At 35.4% G+C, this 19,864-nt stretch overlaps 1 protein-coding gene and 1 pseudogene across 1 annotated transcript; one reads left to right on the top strand and one right to left on the bottom strand.

Annotated features, from left to right (window-relative positions):
- Positions 1-10,710: 10,710 nt before the first annotated feature.
- LOC485303 (olfactory receptor 52E8) lies at positions 10,711-12,022 on the top strand. Its single transcript, XM_038568859.1, has one exon. It carries the CDS (start codon positions 10,711-10,713, stop codon positions 11,650-11,652), a length of 942 nt encoding a protein of 313 aa, XP_038424787.1. The 3' UTR covers positions 11,653-12,022.
- OR52E18P (olfactory receptor family 52 subfamily E member 18, pseudogene) lies at positions 16,989-17,944 on the bottom strand (annotated as a pseudogene).

Below are 19,864 nucleotides of genomic sequence, written 5' to 3'. Positions count from 1 at the left end.
GGTAGTTTTAGAATTATACTAGTTTCTGAATCACCAGAAGAAATATGAAAGCAACAGAATGAAATTTGTTCAAGGATTATACATAATTTTGGTGACAGAATTCTTAAAACACTAATGACATTATTTAACTTACTATGATTTACTGTTCTAAATAATCTACTTACAGTAAGACACCTATTTCTTATGTGAATCCTATGATGTAATCACTTAATATTTGTATTTTCATATAAATAAACTGTAGATGAAAAACTTCTCCATAAAAAGGTATGATTGATATTTTGGCCCCAGGCATCTAGAGAAATAGAAGGCATGCATTTAGAAATGAAATAAAGAGAGCAGGAAATAATGGTACATGATTATGAAAGATACATTCATTAAGTGAATATTTATTAACTTCTGCATGTGCTGAATGATACGTGGCTGGTTGGTGATAGACAGATGGAAAGACAGGATCCAATATTCTAAGAAACCAATGATGGCAGTTAGGCTACTAAGGCAAAGAACATCATGCTATAGGATTACATATTAACCTATATTTGGGAGGCGCTTTATAGAAACTTTGTAATAATATTAAATAAATATTCAGAAGCTGGGCTAATATATTAAAAATAGCCACATGAAACTAGAACTGTATTTGACTTTTTTTCAATTTCTAAAATAGTCATATGGAAAATTATTGCCCTAGTCATAAAGGAGGTTTTATTTTTTGTTTGTTTCATTTTGATTTCTTTCCTTAGAGAGAGGGAAGGGATGCACGTGGTGGGAAGGGGCAGAGGGAGAAGGAGAGAAAATCTCTGGTAGACTTTCCATTGGGTGAGGACCCCAGACGTGTGGCTCCATCTCAAGACCCTGAGATCATGACTTCAGCCAAAGTCAAGAGTTAGGGACTTAACTGAGTGAGACACTCGGGTGCCTCTCTTCCTTTGAGGAAGGACATCTAGCTTACAATTTTTTTTTTTTAGTAATAAGAGGATAAAGGTTAAAAATATTTGCTTGGCACATCTAGGTTAGACATGACTGGTGTTTACTGATATTTCCAGCTTTCTTTTTCTTCCAGGAACATGAGTGGATTACATGTGTCCAAATTCTTGCAGTTACACTTGGCCATGCGACTTGTTATATCAGTGACATATATATATTATGAGAGGAACCATTTAAGAGTGATTATGTACTTCTCCATTTCCCTCCCCCTACTCTTGTGTACCCTGAAGGCTTTTGTTAATATGCTTTATCAAAAATTCTGGTGCCTTCATCAGAATAGATCCTTGAGTGACTACAATAGAATCTTTCCCCACCCCCAAAATCTCTATTAGTTGTGTAATCTAAACAAGAATTAAACCTTTGATTGTTTAGCACACTGAAATTGGGAGACGATGGGTGTTACCTCAGCATAATCAAGAGTATCTGGAATGATATCACACTCATGGACAAGAAAGAGCCCAAATATATATGCTTAGCTAAGATTAACTAAGTTTTTCCTGAAGAACAAAGTTAGAAGATTTATTCTGACAGAACACAAGACCTGCTGAAAGGCGATAAAGACCAATAGCAAAGCTAAAGTAATTGAATAGTTTGCTTTTGACTCAATTGTAGAAAACCAGTCCAGTGAGGTTGTGCAGAGTCCAGAAACAGACCCCAAGATACATATTTATTTGAATTATGGCAGAGATAACATGGCACTACCATGACAAAATATAGTATCAACAAAAGATACTGGATTGATTGGAGAGTCATGAAAAAATAATGAATCTTGATATTTATCACACAAACATCCTTCCCAAATGAATTGTAGGTGTAAGCTTGAAAGGAAAAAACAATGGAGCCTCTAGGAAAAAAAAGGAGAGAATATCTTCAGAACCTTACAATAAGGAAAGATACTAAAATAAGACACACATACATACAGATATATTAACAATATTGGGAACATATTGACTAGTCAGTGTATGTTCAAATTAAGATTATCTTTCATCAAAGACACTATTAACAGAGAAAGTAGGCAAACCAGATGACTTGTTTTAAAGAATATATAGAGGACTCCTCTATAGATAGAAAAGAAAAAGAACATCACCACATAGAAAAATTAGTAAAAGACTTGTATAGGATTTCATAAAGGAGGATATGCCAGTGAACACAAAATGATGGTCTACTTCCTTAAACATAAAGTAAATGCATTTGAAGTGACCAACTAGGTCTACTATGGATGACCAGAATGGATAAAATTAGAAATGTTAAGTAGCAGTACACATCCAGAGCAACTAGAATCTTCAGACATTGCTAGTGAGAAGGTAAATTGGTAAAATCAATTTAGAAAACTAGGGACAGCCCGGGTGGCTCAGTGGTTTAGCTCTGCCTTCAGCCCAGGGCCCAGTCCTGGAGACCCAGGATCGAGTCCGACGTTGGGTTCCCTGCATGGAGCCTGCTTCTCTCTCTCTGCCTTTCTTTCTCTCTCTCTCTCGAATAAATAAAATCTTTAAAAAAGTTTTGAAAATTGGCAGAATCACAGAAAACTAGTCATGTGCATATGCCATGATCCCAAACTTCCACTCCTAAAATAATACCCAATAAAAGTATTACATAAATTCACTGGAAGACATGTACATCAATGATCATAGAAGCACTATATGTAACAATAAGCAATTGAGACAGCTCAAATGTACATTAATACTAGAATGTATAAAGAAAGTGTGATATATTCAAACAGTGAAATACTATGTACCAATGAGAATGAAAACTGTGAGTATAAACAACAAATAAGTCAAGTAGAATAAAATATACACACATGTATCTACCTACATCTATACACATGCATCTTTTAAACTTCAAGAATAGAGTGTTACTACAAGGGCGGAAGTGTCAAAGTAGATTCATATAAACCAATAGCAGTGACTTATCCTTACCAGGATGTCTAGTTACTAGTAAACTTACAATAGAAATTAATTAGAGCAATTGTTTTTCCTGAGCCACCAAGAGTGCAAGAGAAAAAAAATGGATATTTTAACAATATTTGTTTCTCCAATCCATGAGCATGTAATGCTTTTTCATTTCTTTGTGTCACCTTTAATTTCTTTCATCACTGTTTCATAGTTTTCAGAGTATAGGTCTTTAAATTCTTTGGTTAGGTGTATTCCTATGTACTTTATCATTTTTGGTGCAGTTAAAAATGAAATTGTTTTCTTAATTTCACTTTCTGCTGCTTCATTATTAGTATATAGAAATGCAACAGATTTTTGTATGCTGATTTTGCTATCTTACTGAATTCAGCTATCAGTTATAGTAGATTTTTGGTGGAATCTTTAAGGGTTTTCTGTGCATAGTATTATATCATTCGAAAATAATGAAAACATTACTTCTTTCTTACCAATCTATCTTACTGAATTCAGTTATCAGTTATAGTAGTTTTTGGTGGCAATTTTAGGATTTTCTACATATAGAATTTTTAAAAAGATTTTATTTATTTATTCATGAGAGAGACAGAGAGAGAGAGAGAGAGAGAGAGAGAGAGAAACCAAGAAACAGACTCTTAACTGTAAAGAACAAATTGATGGATACCAGAAGGGAGGTGGGGGAGGATGGATGGAATAGATGATGGGCATTAAGGAGTGCATTTGTGAATTGCACCAGGTGATGTATGGAAGTTTTGAAACACTATACTGTACACCTGAAACTAATATAACACTAAATGTTAACTATACTGGAATTAAAACAAAAACTTAATAAATAAAATTTTTTTCTCCTTAAGAGTTACATGAGAGACTCCTAACTCTGGGAAACAAACTAAGGGGGGGTGGCAAGGGAGGTGGCGGGGGATGGGGGTGACTGGGTGATGGGCGCTGAGGGAGGCACTTGATGGGATGAGCACTGGGTGTTATGCTATATGTTGGCAAATTGAACACCAATAAAAATAAATTTATATAAAAAAAAGTTACTATTTAGGGAAGGAAAAAGCCAACTACAGAGTAGGAGACAATATGTGCAAAACACATATGTCATGAAAGACTTGTATCCAGAATATATAAAGAACTCTCAAAACTCAAAATTAAGGAAACAACCCAATTTAAAATATGGACAAATGATTTGAACAGACTCTTCAGCAAAGAAAATTGTATGGATGGTAAATAAATGCATGAAAAATGCTTGTCATCACCAGACTTCAGGGAAATGCACATTAAAATACAATGAGGGAGCACTAGAACCTATTCAGATGAAAAATCCCAAGAACGCCAATTACTGGTAAGCACGTGGACCAGCTGACACTCTCATACATAGGAAGTATTAATGATCTCTAGCCAACAGTCACCAGGAATACGATTATAGTTTTTTAAAAAGGAGAGTTTACTACCTGTTGCACAAGAGACGCTACATGCTGTGGTGAAATGTTAGGGATCTCAGTAAGAGTGTTCAAGGAAGGGCTTGATATTGGATTTGTACTTCTTTAGGGGACATTTTTCAGAAGCAGATGCTTTTAAGAAAAAGGACTAATTCTATTATAGGTTATCAATAACTTTTAAATAGAAATTAGGAGAAATGGAGTGGGGCTCAAGATATATTTTATTAAAATAGCCACAGTCACTCACATTAGCTAGGAGAAAACTTTTTTTTTTAACTGTATCTTTTGTCTCTGCTCAGACATACTTACAGAAAGAAGAGTGTTTTTTGTTGTTGTTGTTGTTGTTTTAAAGATTTATTTATTCATGAGAGACACAGAGAGAGAGGGGGGCGGGCAGAGACACAGGCAGAGGGAGAAGCAGGCTCCATAGGGAGTCTGATGTGAGCTCGATCCCGGGACTCCAGGATCATGCCCTGGGCCAAAGGCAGGTGCTAAACTGCTGAGCCACCCAGGGATCCCCAAAAGAAGAGTTTTTGTTACACTCCATCAGCACAAACACAAAGTGACCTTGCCTGATGCTCATACTTAGTGAAATTGTTTATATTAACTGGACATCATCATGGTCAAGATATTGGTGTCTGGATAGCTATCAGCTGACAGATATTAGAGCTACTTTTTTCTTTCTCAGAAGAGAGCCAGTCTTTCATGATTTTGTACTTATCCAGGCTAAACACAGTACATAATCTTTCTGTGATGTCCTCTAATGATATATGTTGCTACTTTGCTTTGCAGTTTTTATTGTGCCACTTTCAAAGCCTCCTCTGAAGGAAATTGAGTTAGGAAGCCTAGAAAACTCATCAGTTCCTTGAATTTCTGTAATTCTAAAATGCCCCATATATGTTAAAACTTAGTTATTTGTATAGTCATATGTGGTTAGTATTAACTATGCAACCAGAATATAAACTTCTTGGGGAAAAGATTTATGGATGCAAGATATTATTGATCACATACTTAATTTTAAATAAGTGCTCAGTGGCTAACTTGACTTCTAAATTAAGTAAATGATATTTGCTGGAAAAAAAAGTGGTACAATCATTAGAACAGCCATGGGTAATGAGGGAAAAATTACAGGCTGGCTTATATATCATTCTTGTGGGGCTGATGGCAAGAGAATAATTAGAGAGAGTGGATTGTAGAGAATGAGAAATTCTTTCAAGTTGGGAATCTAAGAGGAGAAACTTGAAAGTCCCAAGGGATTCTGTTGCCCCTGTGCTTTTTTTCTACCCATAAACCTGTGTTGAGAACTTGTGAATTCACTGTTGTTCATGTTCTCTCTGGTGTGGCCCCAGAAGAACAGCTACTCTCAGTTAGAAGATTTTCAATATCAGTATAAACTTTTGTCCTTGAATCCAAGTTATGGTGCTAAGACATACTTGGAGCAGATATTGGTCAGGATTGTAGATTCTTTCAATATTGGCTTTTCCTGAAGCTGGTAAGTTGGATATATGCTTGGCTGCTATGTGTATTTAAACATATAGGTTAGGAAGATTTGGGCTTGGGTTTATTGATCTAATCCCCTCATTAAATTTATGATATATAGTTATATATGATATAAATATTAATTTTAAGCCATAAACCAAAATATTTTACATGGAATTTCTAATTGGAAGAATTTCAGGTAATTTTGCATATTTTAGTGTTTTACAATTTTTTTTTTCACAACAAGCATACCTACCTTAATGATAAGGAATAAACTAAGCAAAAAACTTATGTTGTGGAGGGATTATGACCTTTCTCTCTCCTGTTTTCTCTTTCCCATTCTGCCCCGTCTTGCCTCATTTTCCTATCTCTCCCAATCTCTCTGTTCCGTCTTTCTTCTTCTCTATCTCTCTTCCTTTCCCTCCCATTTCTAAAGCTCTTTAAGCCTAATTCTACTTAACTTTATTATGTGATTGCCTATTTCAGAATTTCTTTTGTATTTAATATCAAAAAATTATATTCTCAATTTTTTCAATACATTTTTTATTTTTTATTCTGATCTGTGCATATTATATGGCCACATGTTTAGATGTTTAGATATATATATTCACTCTTATTTTAGTCTTCCCTATTATCAAGCAATTTTAGCATTACATATATAAGCTGTGGATAAAAATGCAAAACATTTGAAAAAATGATGTTCATTTAAAGATATCACTTTCCTAATAGCAAAACTCAGTCATTACTCACTGACTCTTCCAGTCTATCTATCTTTTACTATTTTCCTAATACTAGGGCCTAGTTTGGTAAAAATAAGATGATCTAAAAAAAAATAAGATGATCTTCTTTCCATCCCCCACATCATGAACATGTATGTATTTATTTAGATATCTATCTGCCTATTTGGTCTGGATTAGGAGGGTGGATATCATTTGTGTTGATATGAATCTGGCACATGGTAATTGCTCCTAAACTAGTCTTGCTCCATGGTTTGCAAATGAACAATTCTTATCTCAGGGAAGGCTCTCACTTTACTCAGCACTGTAGAATACCCGATAGAATGTGTTTTTGGTTTTATCATAGTTCTTGAGTTTTTATTGTTTATTCTACACATGGATAAAGACCTGGATAGATGGCATAAGCATCTCCGGGGTAGGTGGCATGCAGAATGAGGCTGTCTTTCGGTCATTCCTTTTCCACCTCCTGTCCTAGTCTCTTTTCTTGAGGTCTCTTAAATTCACTTGCAATACTAAGGCTTTGATTACAAATTTCACAAGTCTCTGGCCTCATCCTTTTGGCCCTTGAAAAATTCGATTTAGTTAGGCATTCTAGGTTAGACAAAATAATGATTTTATGTGAAAACACTTGGCATTGTAAAAGACTGAATAGCTCAGATTTTGCAAAATGCACTACTATGAAACTTTTATATTGATATCAGTTAATGCCATTGAGCACCACAATAGCCAAGGGTTTCCATGTGAAGTATAAGATATACAAAATAAAGTTATCATTCATATGTTATTGCCTACTTTTGATTGTCATACCACCTGCTTTTGCTAAGTATTCCTACAGTGTCTGCCTTGTATTCTCTCTTTGCTATACCAGAGACCCATTAATAGACCCCTTGTCAGGAAAGCCTCTGATCAAGAAGTTATTTTATATATTTGCAGTTTCCTGATAAGGATCATGGTTTTGAATCTCATTTCTCTATCCTTAACTGCCACATACACAGTGTTTTCTGTTCTCGTCCTTCTAACATTATGACTTTTGACAAGGAGTTAGAATTAACAATTACTTGCTTATCCAGTCTTCCATTCACAAATGTTTTGAGTGGCAGCTATCTGCCAGATGTTATGCTAGAGAAATAATGATGACCGAAGTGCTCTCTGGCCTCCTCTGCAACCTGCAGAAGCTTACAATTAAATGGGAACTCAGACGTTGATAAAGTAGATAGACAGAAAGCTGTGTAGTAGGATAAGAGGGTCTTAGAAGAGACTCTTACCAGCTAATACACTGAATTCAGTGATGGCCTTTTTGAGAGTGGATACCTTAGGTAAGATGTGGAGGATTAACTGGAGAATGATACTTGTTCCTCCTCCCTTTCCTCACACCTGTCTGGAGGATCTCTCCTAAACATTTCCACTTTTAGAGATTTCATCTTTCTCAGCATACTCACAGGTTCAGGTCCTCTTTTATTCTTAAAATTGACCTCGATTGTCCGCAATCTCAAGTACATAGTATATTGTGCAATATTCAAACTTCCTTGGCTTGTAGGAAGCAGTCATGTCTCATATTAATGCTATTTTCATCCTCTTCAAATAGCTATTCTTTATTGATTATAATTAAGAACACATTTATCTTTGGTTCTCATTTTTTAGAAATGTAAATTTAGAGAAATTATATTAGTAAAATATGCGAGAAATAGTAGAGAATGAAGAAGAGGAAGGTGGCAGGAAATTTGGAATGCTGACTGTGAGGGTAAGTAATTCAAGAAGCCCAATAAAGGGCTAAATGCTTGAGACAATATGAAAATCCCATTAATACATGAATTTGAGTAGAACCCTAGGAATACGAGGATATCAGAGGGTGGTGACTGCAACCAAGCAGTTGTTTTGAGGATGGAGATGTGTTCCTGTGATCCAGACATAAAATAAATCTACTGATTCAAGAGCTAGAATCTGTCCTGTTGTCCCCACGTGGCTGATGTGAGTAGCAAGTGGTATAATTTGTCTGAAATTTCTTTGTGAAATTCAAATAAATAGTGTTAAATGCTTATATAACACTATTATTTCTGTACTTCTTCTCTGCCTTCTAATAGCAATGACAATATTGATGAATTCCCATTTTGGGACAAACTTGGAAATAGTATGGGTTATTTAGAAGTGAAGTGAACCCAACTTGTCTGCTATGAGGAATAAGGTACATAAATGAGGAGCCTGAATGGTTTAGCCAGTGCTTTAAGCCTCAGTCAATATTTTAATAAAGGTTTTATATCTAAGATTAATTATGTTTAATTGAATTTTATGAACTCTGTGGCCTCATCAAGCAAGGTCTTTGTTTTAAAGAAGGAAGCAAATGTCTTCATCCCTTAATGACAAAAGTAACATTAATTTAGAAAAAGCAAAAGATATGCTGAGATTTTGATGAGAGTTATCTACAAACAAGTTGAAAAAGAAAGACAAGCCATATTAAGTATCAGAAATAAAAGTCCATAGGTTGTAAGTGGAAATGCACAGAGGAATATATTGGATTCATATTTCTAGTTAAATGTTCTTTAACTTTATTATTATTATTTTATTGAAGTATTGCTGATGCCTAATGTTACATTAGTTTCAGATGTTCAGCATAGTGATTTGACACATTTATACATTATGCTGTGCTTACCACAAGTGTAAGTACCATTTGTCACCATACAATGCTATTACATTACCATTGACTATATTTCCTGTGCTGTACCTTTTATCTCTGTTAATTCCATAACTGGAAGCCTGTATCTCCTACTACCCTTCATCCATTTTGTCCATTTTCCCATACCCCTGCCCTCTGGCAACCATCAGTTTGTTCTCTGTATTTATGGGCCTATTTCTGCTTTTTGATTGTTTTTAAATAGATGATCTTAAAAATGCTTCTGAAACCTACAATATTGTCAGTGCTCATAGATTATATTATTTTATCAGTGGGATATCAATGTGTATATCTTTTCCCAATCTATAAGTATTTTTTAAAAGCTAGAGCCTAATATAGAATCTTATATCAAATGGCTTAGTCATTGTTCTCACTAAAATTAATTTAGATGATCTCATACAATATCTAAATAACCATTCATTTCTTTTTTTAAAGACTTTATTTATTTATGAGAGACACACACACACAGAGGCAGAGACATAGGCAGAGGAAGAAGCAGAGGGAGAAGCAGGCTTCCCATAGGGAGCCTGATGCAGGACTCGATCCCAGGATCCCGGGATCACGCCCTGAGCTAAAGGCAGGTGCTAAACCGCCGTGCCACCCAGGGATTTCCATCATTTCTTAAGCAATATTCTCCTTCATTTGTCATATGTATGTATCAATGAAAGTAAAGAGGAATGAATAAAGAAGATGTGGTATGTGTATACAATGGAATATTACTCAGCCATTAGAAATGACAAATACCCACCATTTGCTTCGACGTGGATGGAACTGGAGGGTATTATGCTGAGGGAAATAAGTCAATCGGAGAAAGACAAACATATGGTCTTATTCATTTGGGGAATATAAAAAATAATGAAAGGGAATAAAGAGGAGAGGAGATAAAATGACTGAAAATATCAGTGAGGATGACAGAACATGAAAGACTCTTAACTCTGGGAAACGAACAAGGGGTATGGAAAGGGAGGTGGGCGGGGGGGTTGGGGTGACTGGGCGGTGGGCACTTGGGGGCACTTGATGGGATGAGCACTGGGTGATATGCTATATGTTGGCAAATTGAACTCCAATAAAAAAAAAATCAGAGAGGGAGGTAAGCTACAAGAGACTCTTAACTCTAGGAAACAAACAGGATTGCTGGAGGGGAGGTAGGTGGGGGTGATGGGGTAACTGGGTGATGGGCATTAAGGAGGGCATTTGATGGAATGAGCACTGAGTGTTATATGCAACTGACAAATTACTAAACTTTACCTCTGAAACAATTAATTACTTAATTAATTAGTTAGCTAATTAAAATAAAACGAAATGGTTGGGGAAAAAAAGAAAGAGGAAAAGATGTATGAGGGAAAACATGATCTGTATTCCTAGAGGAAATGTAGTACTTACATCTTTTTTTGTTTTTATTCAGCATTAGCAGTATTGATGAGGCATTGGGAAGCCTCATACAGAAATAAAGATTCCTTCAAGTGAGGAGAGTGTAACAATTAGAAGCCTTTGCCAATATGTCTCCAGCCAATACGTCATGTATTCACCCCTCATCCTTCCTGCTGTTGGGAATCCCAGGACTGGAAAATATGCAGTTCTGGCTTGGTATCCCATTTGGTACGGTGTATCTGATTGCCCTCCTGGGGAATGTCATCATCCTTTTTGTGATTCAGACTGAGCACAGCCTTCACCAACCCATGTTCTACTTATTGGCCATGTTGGCTCTCACTGACCTGGGCCTCTCCACTGCCACCATTCCCAAAATGCTGAGCATTTTCTGGTTCGGCTTCAGTGAGATTGACTTTGGGGGATGCTTAGCTCAAATGTTCTTCATACACCTGTTTACAGGCTTTGAAACATTCATGCTTGTAGCCATGGCTTTTGATCGCTATGTTGCCATTTGCCACCCTCTTCGATACAACACAATCCTCACCAACAGAACTATTTGTATTATTGCTGGAGTAGGAATGCTGAAAAATTTTGCTTTGGTGCTTCCACTTGTGTTTCTCCTTCTAAGGCTTTCATTCTGTGGGAATAATATTATACCTCATTCCTATTGTGAGCACATGGGCATTGCCCGCCTGGCCTGTGTCAGCATAAAGGTCAATGTATTATTTGGATTAATCCTCATCTCTATGATACTTTTGGATGTTGTTTTGATTGCTCTCTCCTATGTGAAGATTCTACATGCTGTCTTCAGACTCCCTTCCTGGGAGGCTAGGCTCAAAGCTCTTAATACCTGTGGTTCCCATGGATGTGTCATCTTAGCTTTTTTCACTCCAGCATTTTTCTCCTTTATGACTCATCGATTTGGCCACAATATTCCACGTTACATCCACATCCTCTTGGCTAATTTGTATGTAATCATCCCTCCTGCTCTTAACCCCATTATTTATGGGGTGAGAACCAAGCAGATCCGAGAGCAGGTAGTGATGATCTTCCTTTTTAAGGAAGTTTGACTACAAACACCTGATTTGGAAAGAGTCTTAAAATCTTTTTCCTTTTCATCCATAAAAGAGGCAAGTGTTGTTAAGCTTTTTTAGAGTAAATGCTTTACAGTATATGATGTTAAACACAATGTTTCCTCATTTATGTGCAGCATTAAATTAGAGATAAATTGACAGATAATTGTTCCTAGACTAACTATAAATATTATTGTTAAATAAATACAGGTCACTTATTTATGTAAATCATACTAAAATTCGGATCCAAGGATAAAGTCTTAGTGCAATTCAAGTACTATTTTTTTTTTTTGGAGTACTATCAATTAGTCTCTTTACAGAGTTCACTGATTATGGTGGAGTACTGAGCTGCCAAGAACCATCATAGCTATGAGACTGATTAGACAAGCTGTAGAGCTGACACGTTGTGTTTCGGCGACAGGCAGACAGACGACAGGCAGACGTAAAAAAAGACAAGCTGTAGAGCGTGGGTTCCAGGAGCAACAATTAAAGACATCAAATATCAATTTTATTTCTCCCTTGGCACAGTTGACTTCCTTAATCATGTAACCACAGGGAAGAAAATAATCAATAAAATAGCGTAGACAGCATTGTGTACTCCATTTTTATAAGTCTTAAAATAACAACTACAACAACTACAAAGAGTTAAATATTTGATTCATGGGTCTTCACAGGGTATACTCATTTAGGCTTTAAGTAAGGTCAAAGTAAAATATAGCAGGAACAAGAAATAGAACAGGTAAACAGAAAGATAAAAAAAATTCAGGCACAACTCCTAGGACCTTTTCTCAGTTGTACAATGAACTACATCTTTGTTGTGAACCACTAAAAATGTGGAAAGATACCTTTGTTTCACCCAAGCCAACACACAAGTTTAATGAAAAAAAAATTTTTTTAAACTTACTGGTCACATAGCAAAATTGGGACCTTCATAATATGTGTGGGCCTTACCCAATCAGTTGAAGCCTTGTACAGAAAAAAGACTGACCTTCATGGAGCAAGAGGGATTATGGCAATTGCTGAGTATATTTATTCCAATTATACATTCTGGAATGGGGGGAAATAGCCACAAGATGATTAGGAGATCCACTGATCACCTGACCTACAAAGTTGCTATTGGGACTGTAAGAACTTCATCAAAATAAGAAATATGTATACTTATTTTCAAAAGATGTGAACTTACTGATGAAGAGTATTGGATATTGTACGGGAATGTTGAATCACTAAATTGAACACCTGAAGTTAATATTATGCTTCATGTTAACCAGTCGGAATTTAAATAAAAACTTAAAAAAAAGAATATTAAAGGTAACATGAAAGAGTGTCTTTGTGTTACTGAGTTCAACAAAGATTTCTTCAAAAGGACACAAAGATCAATAATTTTAATGTAAAATATTAATAAATTTGATCTTTATTGAACATGAAAACTAGTATTCCTCCAAAAACACATTGTAGAGAGTGGAAAGCCAATTCATCTAGTGGGAGCAGTTATTTTCAGGATATATATCTGAGAAAGGAATTATTCACAGACTATAAAAAGAACGTGTACCACTTCCTAAGGAAAAGATAACACAATTCTAAAGACTTTAAATAAAATGGTATTCCACTAAAGAGAACTAAAGAGAATGGCCAATAGTTATAGTTTTTACAACATCATTAATGGTAAGGTGATGTATATTGAAGCCACATCACAATAACATTACATGATGCTAACAAATAATGGCAAAAAAATAAATATACCTATCCACCCTCGCACCAACACACATACAAAACCAATAGTGCTGATGAGGATGCGCAGCAACTGGCTTCTATATAACTGATGAAAATGTAACATTATACATATAATTTCAGAAAACTGTTGGAGCTTTCTAATAAAGATAAAAACATACCCTCTCAGTCACTCAGCAATCATATACATGAATTATTACCAATGGGAAATGTCTCTCAAACAAATAAATACACATAACTTTATTCAAAATAGTCAAAATGAGATAAAACTCAAATGTCCATCCAGAAATAATAATTAAATTTGCCACATTTATAAAATGTAATACTATGCAATAATAAAAAGTAATGTTACAATTAAATGCAGTCACATGAGTTAATCTCACAGATATAATTTTAAGTGAAGCATCACAAAAGACATATATCATATGATTTAATTAATACTAATATTAATATTAAAGTCATAAACCATCCAATCTATAGTACTAGATATAAAAAATGATGTACTCTGGAAATTATTCACTGGTAAGGGCATAAAGTCTTCTTCTAGATTGTTGGTAGTGCCATGTATTTTCATCTGAGCAGTAATTACATAGATTCTGGGCTGCCCACAAGGTGTACAAGTGTTCAGCAAATACTTTATATGGGCCTTCTGACCACATATACAATTTGAATCACTCTAATTCAGCATGCCAGCACCATTTTGGTAAACTGGCCCTTAGCAATCCATGAAATAAATACTGTACTACCCAGTGAAACAAGCCACCATGCTAGAATAGGGGCCATTTAGAAGGCCTTGGGAAACTATAGGCATTACCCCTAGAGCTCTTTGGGCATTTGTTCAACATCATCAATGCAGAACATTAGGCTGAGGAGTGGCCCAAAAGGGAGTCTCTTAAAGTGGAGAAACAGAGAAGGAGCTTAAGAGGGTTACTTTGAGTTTGGGGAATGGTTGCTAGTTCCAACCACTGGAAAGGGACTTAGAAACTTTCAAGAATGGTATTCCAAAGTATAGGACCATACATAGTTTGTGCATTCATAAAAATCCATATCATAATAACATTACAAATGTAATATCAATGGCATATCAATATATCAAATGATATGTGTAAGATTCTTTCATTTTACTATGTGTATATTGTACTTGATAAGTTTTTGTTAATATCTTTTAAGTTTTTTATTGAGATATAATTGACACGTAAATTTTATTAGCTTCAGGTGAACAACATAATGATTCAATATTTGAGCATATTGTGAAGTGATGCCACAATAAATTTAGGTAACATTCATCACATGGTTATACTTTTTTTCTTGTGATGGAAACTTTTAAGATCTACTCTTTTACCACCTTTCAAATATATAATACAATGCTATTATCTATAGTCCCTATACTGTACATTACATCCCTATAACATATTATTCTCCCATTTCGCTCACTCCCCCACCTCTGGCATCCAACAGTCTGTTCTCTGGATCTATGAGTTCTTTTTGTTTTGTTGTTTGTTTCTTAGATTCTACATATAAGTGAGATCATGCAGTATTTATCTTTCTTTAACTTACTTCACTCAGCATGATGCTGTCAAGGTCCATCTGTATTGCCACAAATGACAAGATTTTCTTCTTTTTTTATGGCCGAATAATATTTTTACGTGTGTGTGTGTGTGTGTGTGTGTGTGTATGTACATTTTCTTTATCTACTCATTCATGGATGGACATTTAGATTTCTACATATCTTAGCTATTGTCAGTAATGTCGAAACAAACATGAGGATGAAGATATCTTTTCCAGTTAGTGTTTTCCTTTCCTTCAGATAAATACCAAGAAGTGGAATTTCTGGATCACACGGTAGTTCTATTTTTAATTTCTTGGGGATCCCTGGGTGGCGCAGCGGTTTAGCGCCTGCCTTTGGCCCAGGGCGCGATCCTGGAGACCCGGGATCGAATCCCACGTCGGGCTCTCGGTGCATGGAGCCTGCTTCTCCCTCTGCCTATGTCTCTGCCTCTCTCTCTCTCTCTCTCTCTCTGTGTGACTATCATAAATAAATAAAAATTAAAAAAAAAGAAATTAAATTATTTTTAATTTCTTGATGAAACTCCATACTGTTCTCCTTAGAAGCTGCACCAAGTTACATGCTTACCAACAGAGCAAAAGGGTTCATTTTTTTCCCATACCTTCACCAATAATTGTTATTTCTTGTCTTTTTAAAATAATAATTATTCTAACAGTTGAGGTGATATCTTACTGTAGTTTTTTTTTTCTAGATCTTATTTATTTGAGAGAGACACAGAGAGAAAATGAATATGAGAGAGGTAGAGGGAGAGAATCCACCCACGACCACTCACTGAGCATGGAGTGTGTCTTGGGGCTCGATCCCACCACCCATGAAATTATAACCTTAGCCAAAACCAAGAGTCAGATGCTTAACTGACTGAGCCGCCCAGGCACCCCTATCTCACTGTAGTTCTGATGTGCATTTACCTGATGATTAGTTAAGCTAAGCACATTTTCATGTACCTTTGGAAGATAATTTTTTTAAGTAAACAATTATTAAGCACCTACTATATGAGTTGCAAGATGTCATGAAGTAAACATTGGCCAAATACATATCATTGATCAAAAACTATAAAATATGGGTAGGATACTCAGGCTTATGTGATAAGACACAAGGAAGAAGTACAAATTAAAAAGTGCTGGACAAGGTACTTAAATGATAAATGAAAATAACTAAGTTTGTGAATCAGAGAGTAACTACTATCTATGGCATTAGATTCAACCTTCGAGAATGTAATTGACATATCCAGAAATTCACTCACTTAGAGGTGTTCATTCCTGAGCATCTTAAATTCTTTATCATACTGATGCCTCTATGAAATTCCCATTTAACAACAGAGATAGAGATATATTTATATTATATAAGTTTTACCATCTTGCATATACATACATCTAAAGACTTACTGGTTCACTTTGAACAGTAAGACACTTATTGGAGATCTGCATAGATGTGATGAACCTGGGAAGATTGCACACAGAGTGAGTCACAGGGTAAATTTCTCCAAATTCTTCCTCCTATAAGACCTTGAAATCTAATGTGTATTTTTATTTTTATATTTTATGATGTCAGTGTCTGGCATATAATATAGTATCAATACAATTATGGATAAAAACAATTAAGCAATTAAGAAAGGAATGAAAGAATCTGTCACAAGTATTAAATACCTGTAGTCCTTGATGTAGATATATATGTATATATATAGGAGATTATATATATATAATTATATATATATAGTAATCTGGCCAACAGAGTTAACTATTTGCAAATAAAAAGTGTTTCATTCCACATAGTAGAAAATATATTGTAGAAATACAAGACCTGCTCTGTAAAGGTTATACAGGAAAGTAATAAAATTTCATAACTAAGTGTCCAAAACTTTTAGGTATTCCATATATTTTCACAGTGATTGCTGTGACATTAATCTTATTATATGTTCTAGATGGTATACTTAGAGAAATTCTCAATGAAATAATAGTAAGGTCTGAATTTTTTTTTCTGTTGTGAGATTCTTCAGTTGAAAAACAGAATCTCTTTCCCTAGATTTAAATGAATATATCTGAGCTAATATCAGTCTTTTTTCCAAAAGATACTTGAAACCCTTTCCCGAATTTGCTTTGTCCTTACTCCATAGATGAGAGGATTGAGGGCAGGTGGAACAACAACATATAGATTGGCCAGGAGAATGTGAATGTATATGTATATGGGAACATCCCTGCCAAAACGATGGGTCAAGACAGAGAAAAAAGCTGGAGTGAAGAAGGCTAGAATAATACAGATATGGGAGCCACATGTATTAAGTACCTTGAGTCTGGCATCCTGAGAAGAAAGGCAGAAGACAGCTCAGAGTATTTTCACATAGGAAATGACAATCAGAACAACATCAACAAACACCACTGATACAAGAAATAATCCAAATATCATATTTACTTTTATACTGGCACAGGCCAGCCGAGCAATTCCCATGTGCTCACAGTATGTATGTGGGATTATATGGTGTCCACAGAAGGAAAGCCTCAAAATAAGAAACACCAGAGGGATAACCAAAATGAAATTGACACCAAACACCACAACAAGGATGAGACAAATCATCCTGTTCGTGAGAATCAGGCTGTATCTCAGAGGATTGCAGATGGTAACATGGCGGTCAAAGGCCATGGCCACCAATGCAACAGTCTCCATGGCAGTGAATATATGAATAAAGAACATTTGGGTGACACAGCCATCAAAACTAATCTCTTTTAAATTAAACCAGAATATGCCCAACATTTTGGGGATAGTGGATGTCGATAGACCCACATCAATGGAGGCTAACATGGCCAAGAAGTAAAACATAGGCTGATGAAGACTGTGTTCATTCTTGATCACAAACAGGATAATGATGTTTCCCACAAGGGCAATCAAATACACAAAACAAAAAGGAAACCCAATCCAGATGTGCATCTCTTCAAGGCCTGGAACTCCCAGTAGGAGGAAATAGGAGGGATGGGACTTGGTATCATTTGAGGGGGACATCCTCTCTCTGTTCTTTTGGAATTGCAGAGAAAACAAATTATTAAACATTTAAAAAGTCAAGCCACATCTAATAAAAGAATACAATAAACTTGGAGTGGTTATTATCAGGAAATTGTGAGGGAGATTTTATGCTAGCCTTTCATTCAGACATTAAAAAATAATAATTCTGCTAAGTGTAGCAAACAAATTTAAGAAAATCTGATTTTATAATGTTATTATCTTGAGGATGAGACAGTATCCAAATAAATAAATAAAAAGTATATGGGTTTATACATATACATGTGCAGATGTCATATAGTATACATTCATATGTATATACATTCATATATTTATAAATATACAAATATATAAATATATATACACACACACACAGGTAGATATAAGGAATATAACTGGCTTAAAGAGAAACAAAGCAAAAAAAAAAAAAAAAGAAAAAGAGAAACAAAGCATGACAATTGGATAATAATGAAGTTGGTATCTATTTAATTTTACCATGAGGGAAGTTCCTTCTAACAAAGTGATAAAATTAAGCAGATAAATGAATGCAATATGGGGATAATTCAGTGTAAAGTTAATAATGAACATTAAATATATTTTTTAATTTGAGTATAGTTGATACATGATGTTACATTAGTTTTAAGTGTACTTCTATATTTACAGGTAGAACTACCAACTGTCCCCTTTCATCACTATTACAAATATTATTAACTATATTCTCTATTCTTTGCCTTATATTCCTATGACTTACTCATTTCATAACTGGACACCTGTATCTCCCACTCCCCTTCACCTGTTTTGCGCATCCCCCCACCCATCTCCTCTCTGGCAACCATCAACATTAAACACATTTGAGACATGGGATGATACTTGGATTTGAATCTGGAAAGGAGGCTCCTTCAGCCTTGTGGGCCATGAACTGGAAGTGGTGATAATTGCTCTTCTCTGATAAGGCTGTGAAATAGGGCTTTAGGAAAGCTAGTGTCTCTCTCTCTCTATCTCTTTCTCTCTCTGGGGGCATTGGGCAGCAGGTTTGTGAGGAGTAAAGAAGGAAATTGAACTCTTCCTCCTTAGTTTATTTTCCTCCTTTTTTATGATCCATGGTTGGTGTGGTAAGTTGGAGTGAGGTGCTTCTGCTTGAGAGGTTCCCCAAGCCCATCAGCTCAGTGAGACTGAGATGAGGTGAGATGGACAGATCAAGAAAGTGCTTATTTCTGAGGGCTTTCTCAATTTTTCTATGGAAATTTCTATTGAAATTTACTCTAAAAATTATGAATAGCAAAAAGAAAACCAAAAGAATGTACCTTATATTAAAAATATCCTGTTTGATCTATACTTAAGAAAAAAACTGAAATTAAGGAGAAACAAAGTAGGAGATTTTACCCCTATCAAAAATACGTAAATGCTGACCTTATGCTCTTCTATTCCTCACAGCTTCAACCCTATTCCAGAGATGTCTTGTTCGCAACTATTTCTCAGATCTATCCCTCATTTCCAGGGCCTGGCTCCCAGAACCCAGCCTTGAGCAGCACCACCTGGCTTTGCCATGACCATGATTCTTTTAGGATCAGACTACAGCAATATCTCCCCTTCAGACTTCATTGTATTTGTCATGCCTACAAAGGACAGTTTATACTTGTGCTACAACAGCTGTCCAAACCCCAGCCTATCTCCCACAGAATGCTTAATCCCCAGGGTCTGGAAGTTTCCTCTTCCTGAAGAAAAGATAGTTAATTCTCCTGTGATTTTATTTATGAACTACGGATCTATGGTTGCTACCTTGCATTATTACTCTCTACTCTGATCACCCCCACAGACTCTATCCCCCAGCTTTACCTTTAGCCTAACATAATTAAACTTTTAGAAATTTTGGTTTTGATTTACAATAATAGATATATACAATATATCTTATAATTATAATTA

This window comes from Canis lupus, chromosome 21, assembly GCF_011100685.1.
Source record: "Canis lupus familiaris isolate Mischka breed German Shepherd chromosome 21, alternate assembly UU_Cfam_GSD_1.0, whole genome shotgun sequence".
Lineage (NCBI taxonomy): Eukaryota > Metazoa > Chordata > Mammalia > Carnivora > Canidae > Canis > Canis lupus.
The sequence above is the reverse complement of the archived record's forward strand: the minus strand, read 5'-3'. Positions and strand labels throughout refer to the sequence as shown.

What these genes read in the sequence shown, in the direction of transcription:
- LOC485303 (XM_038568859.1), top strand. Translation starts at nt 10,711, where the DNA reads ATGTCTCCAGCCAATACGTCATGTATTCACCCCTCATCCTTCCTGCTG.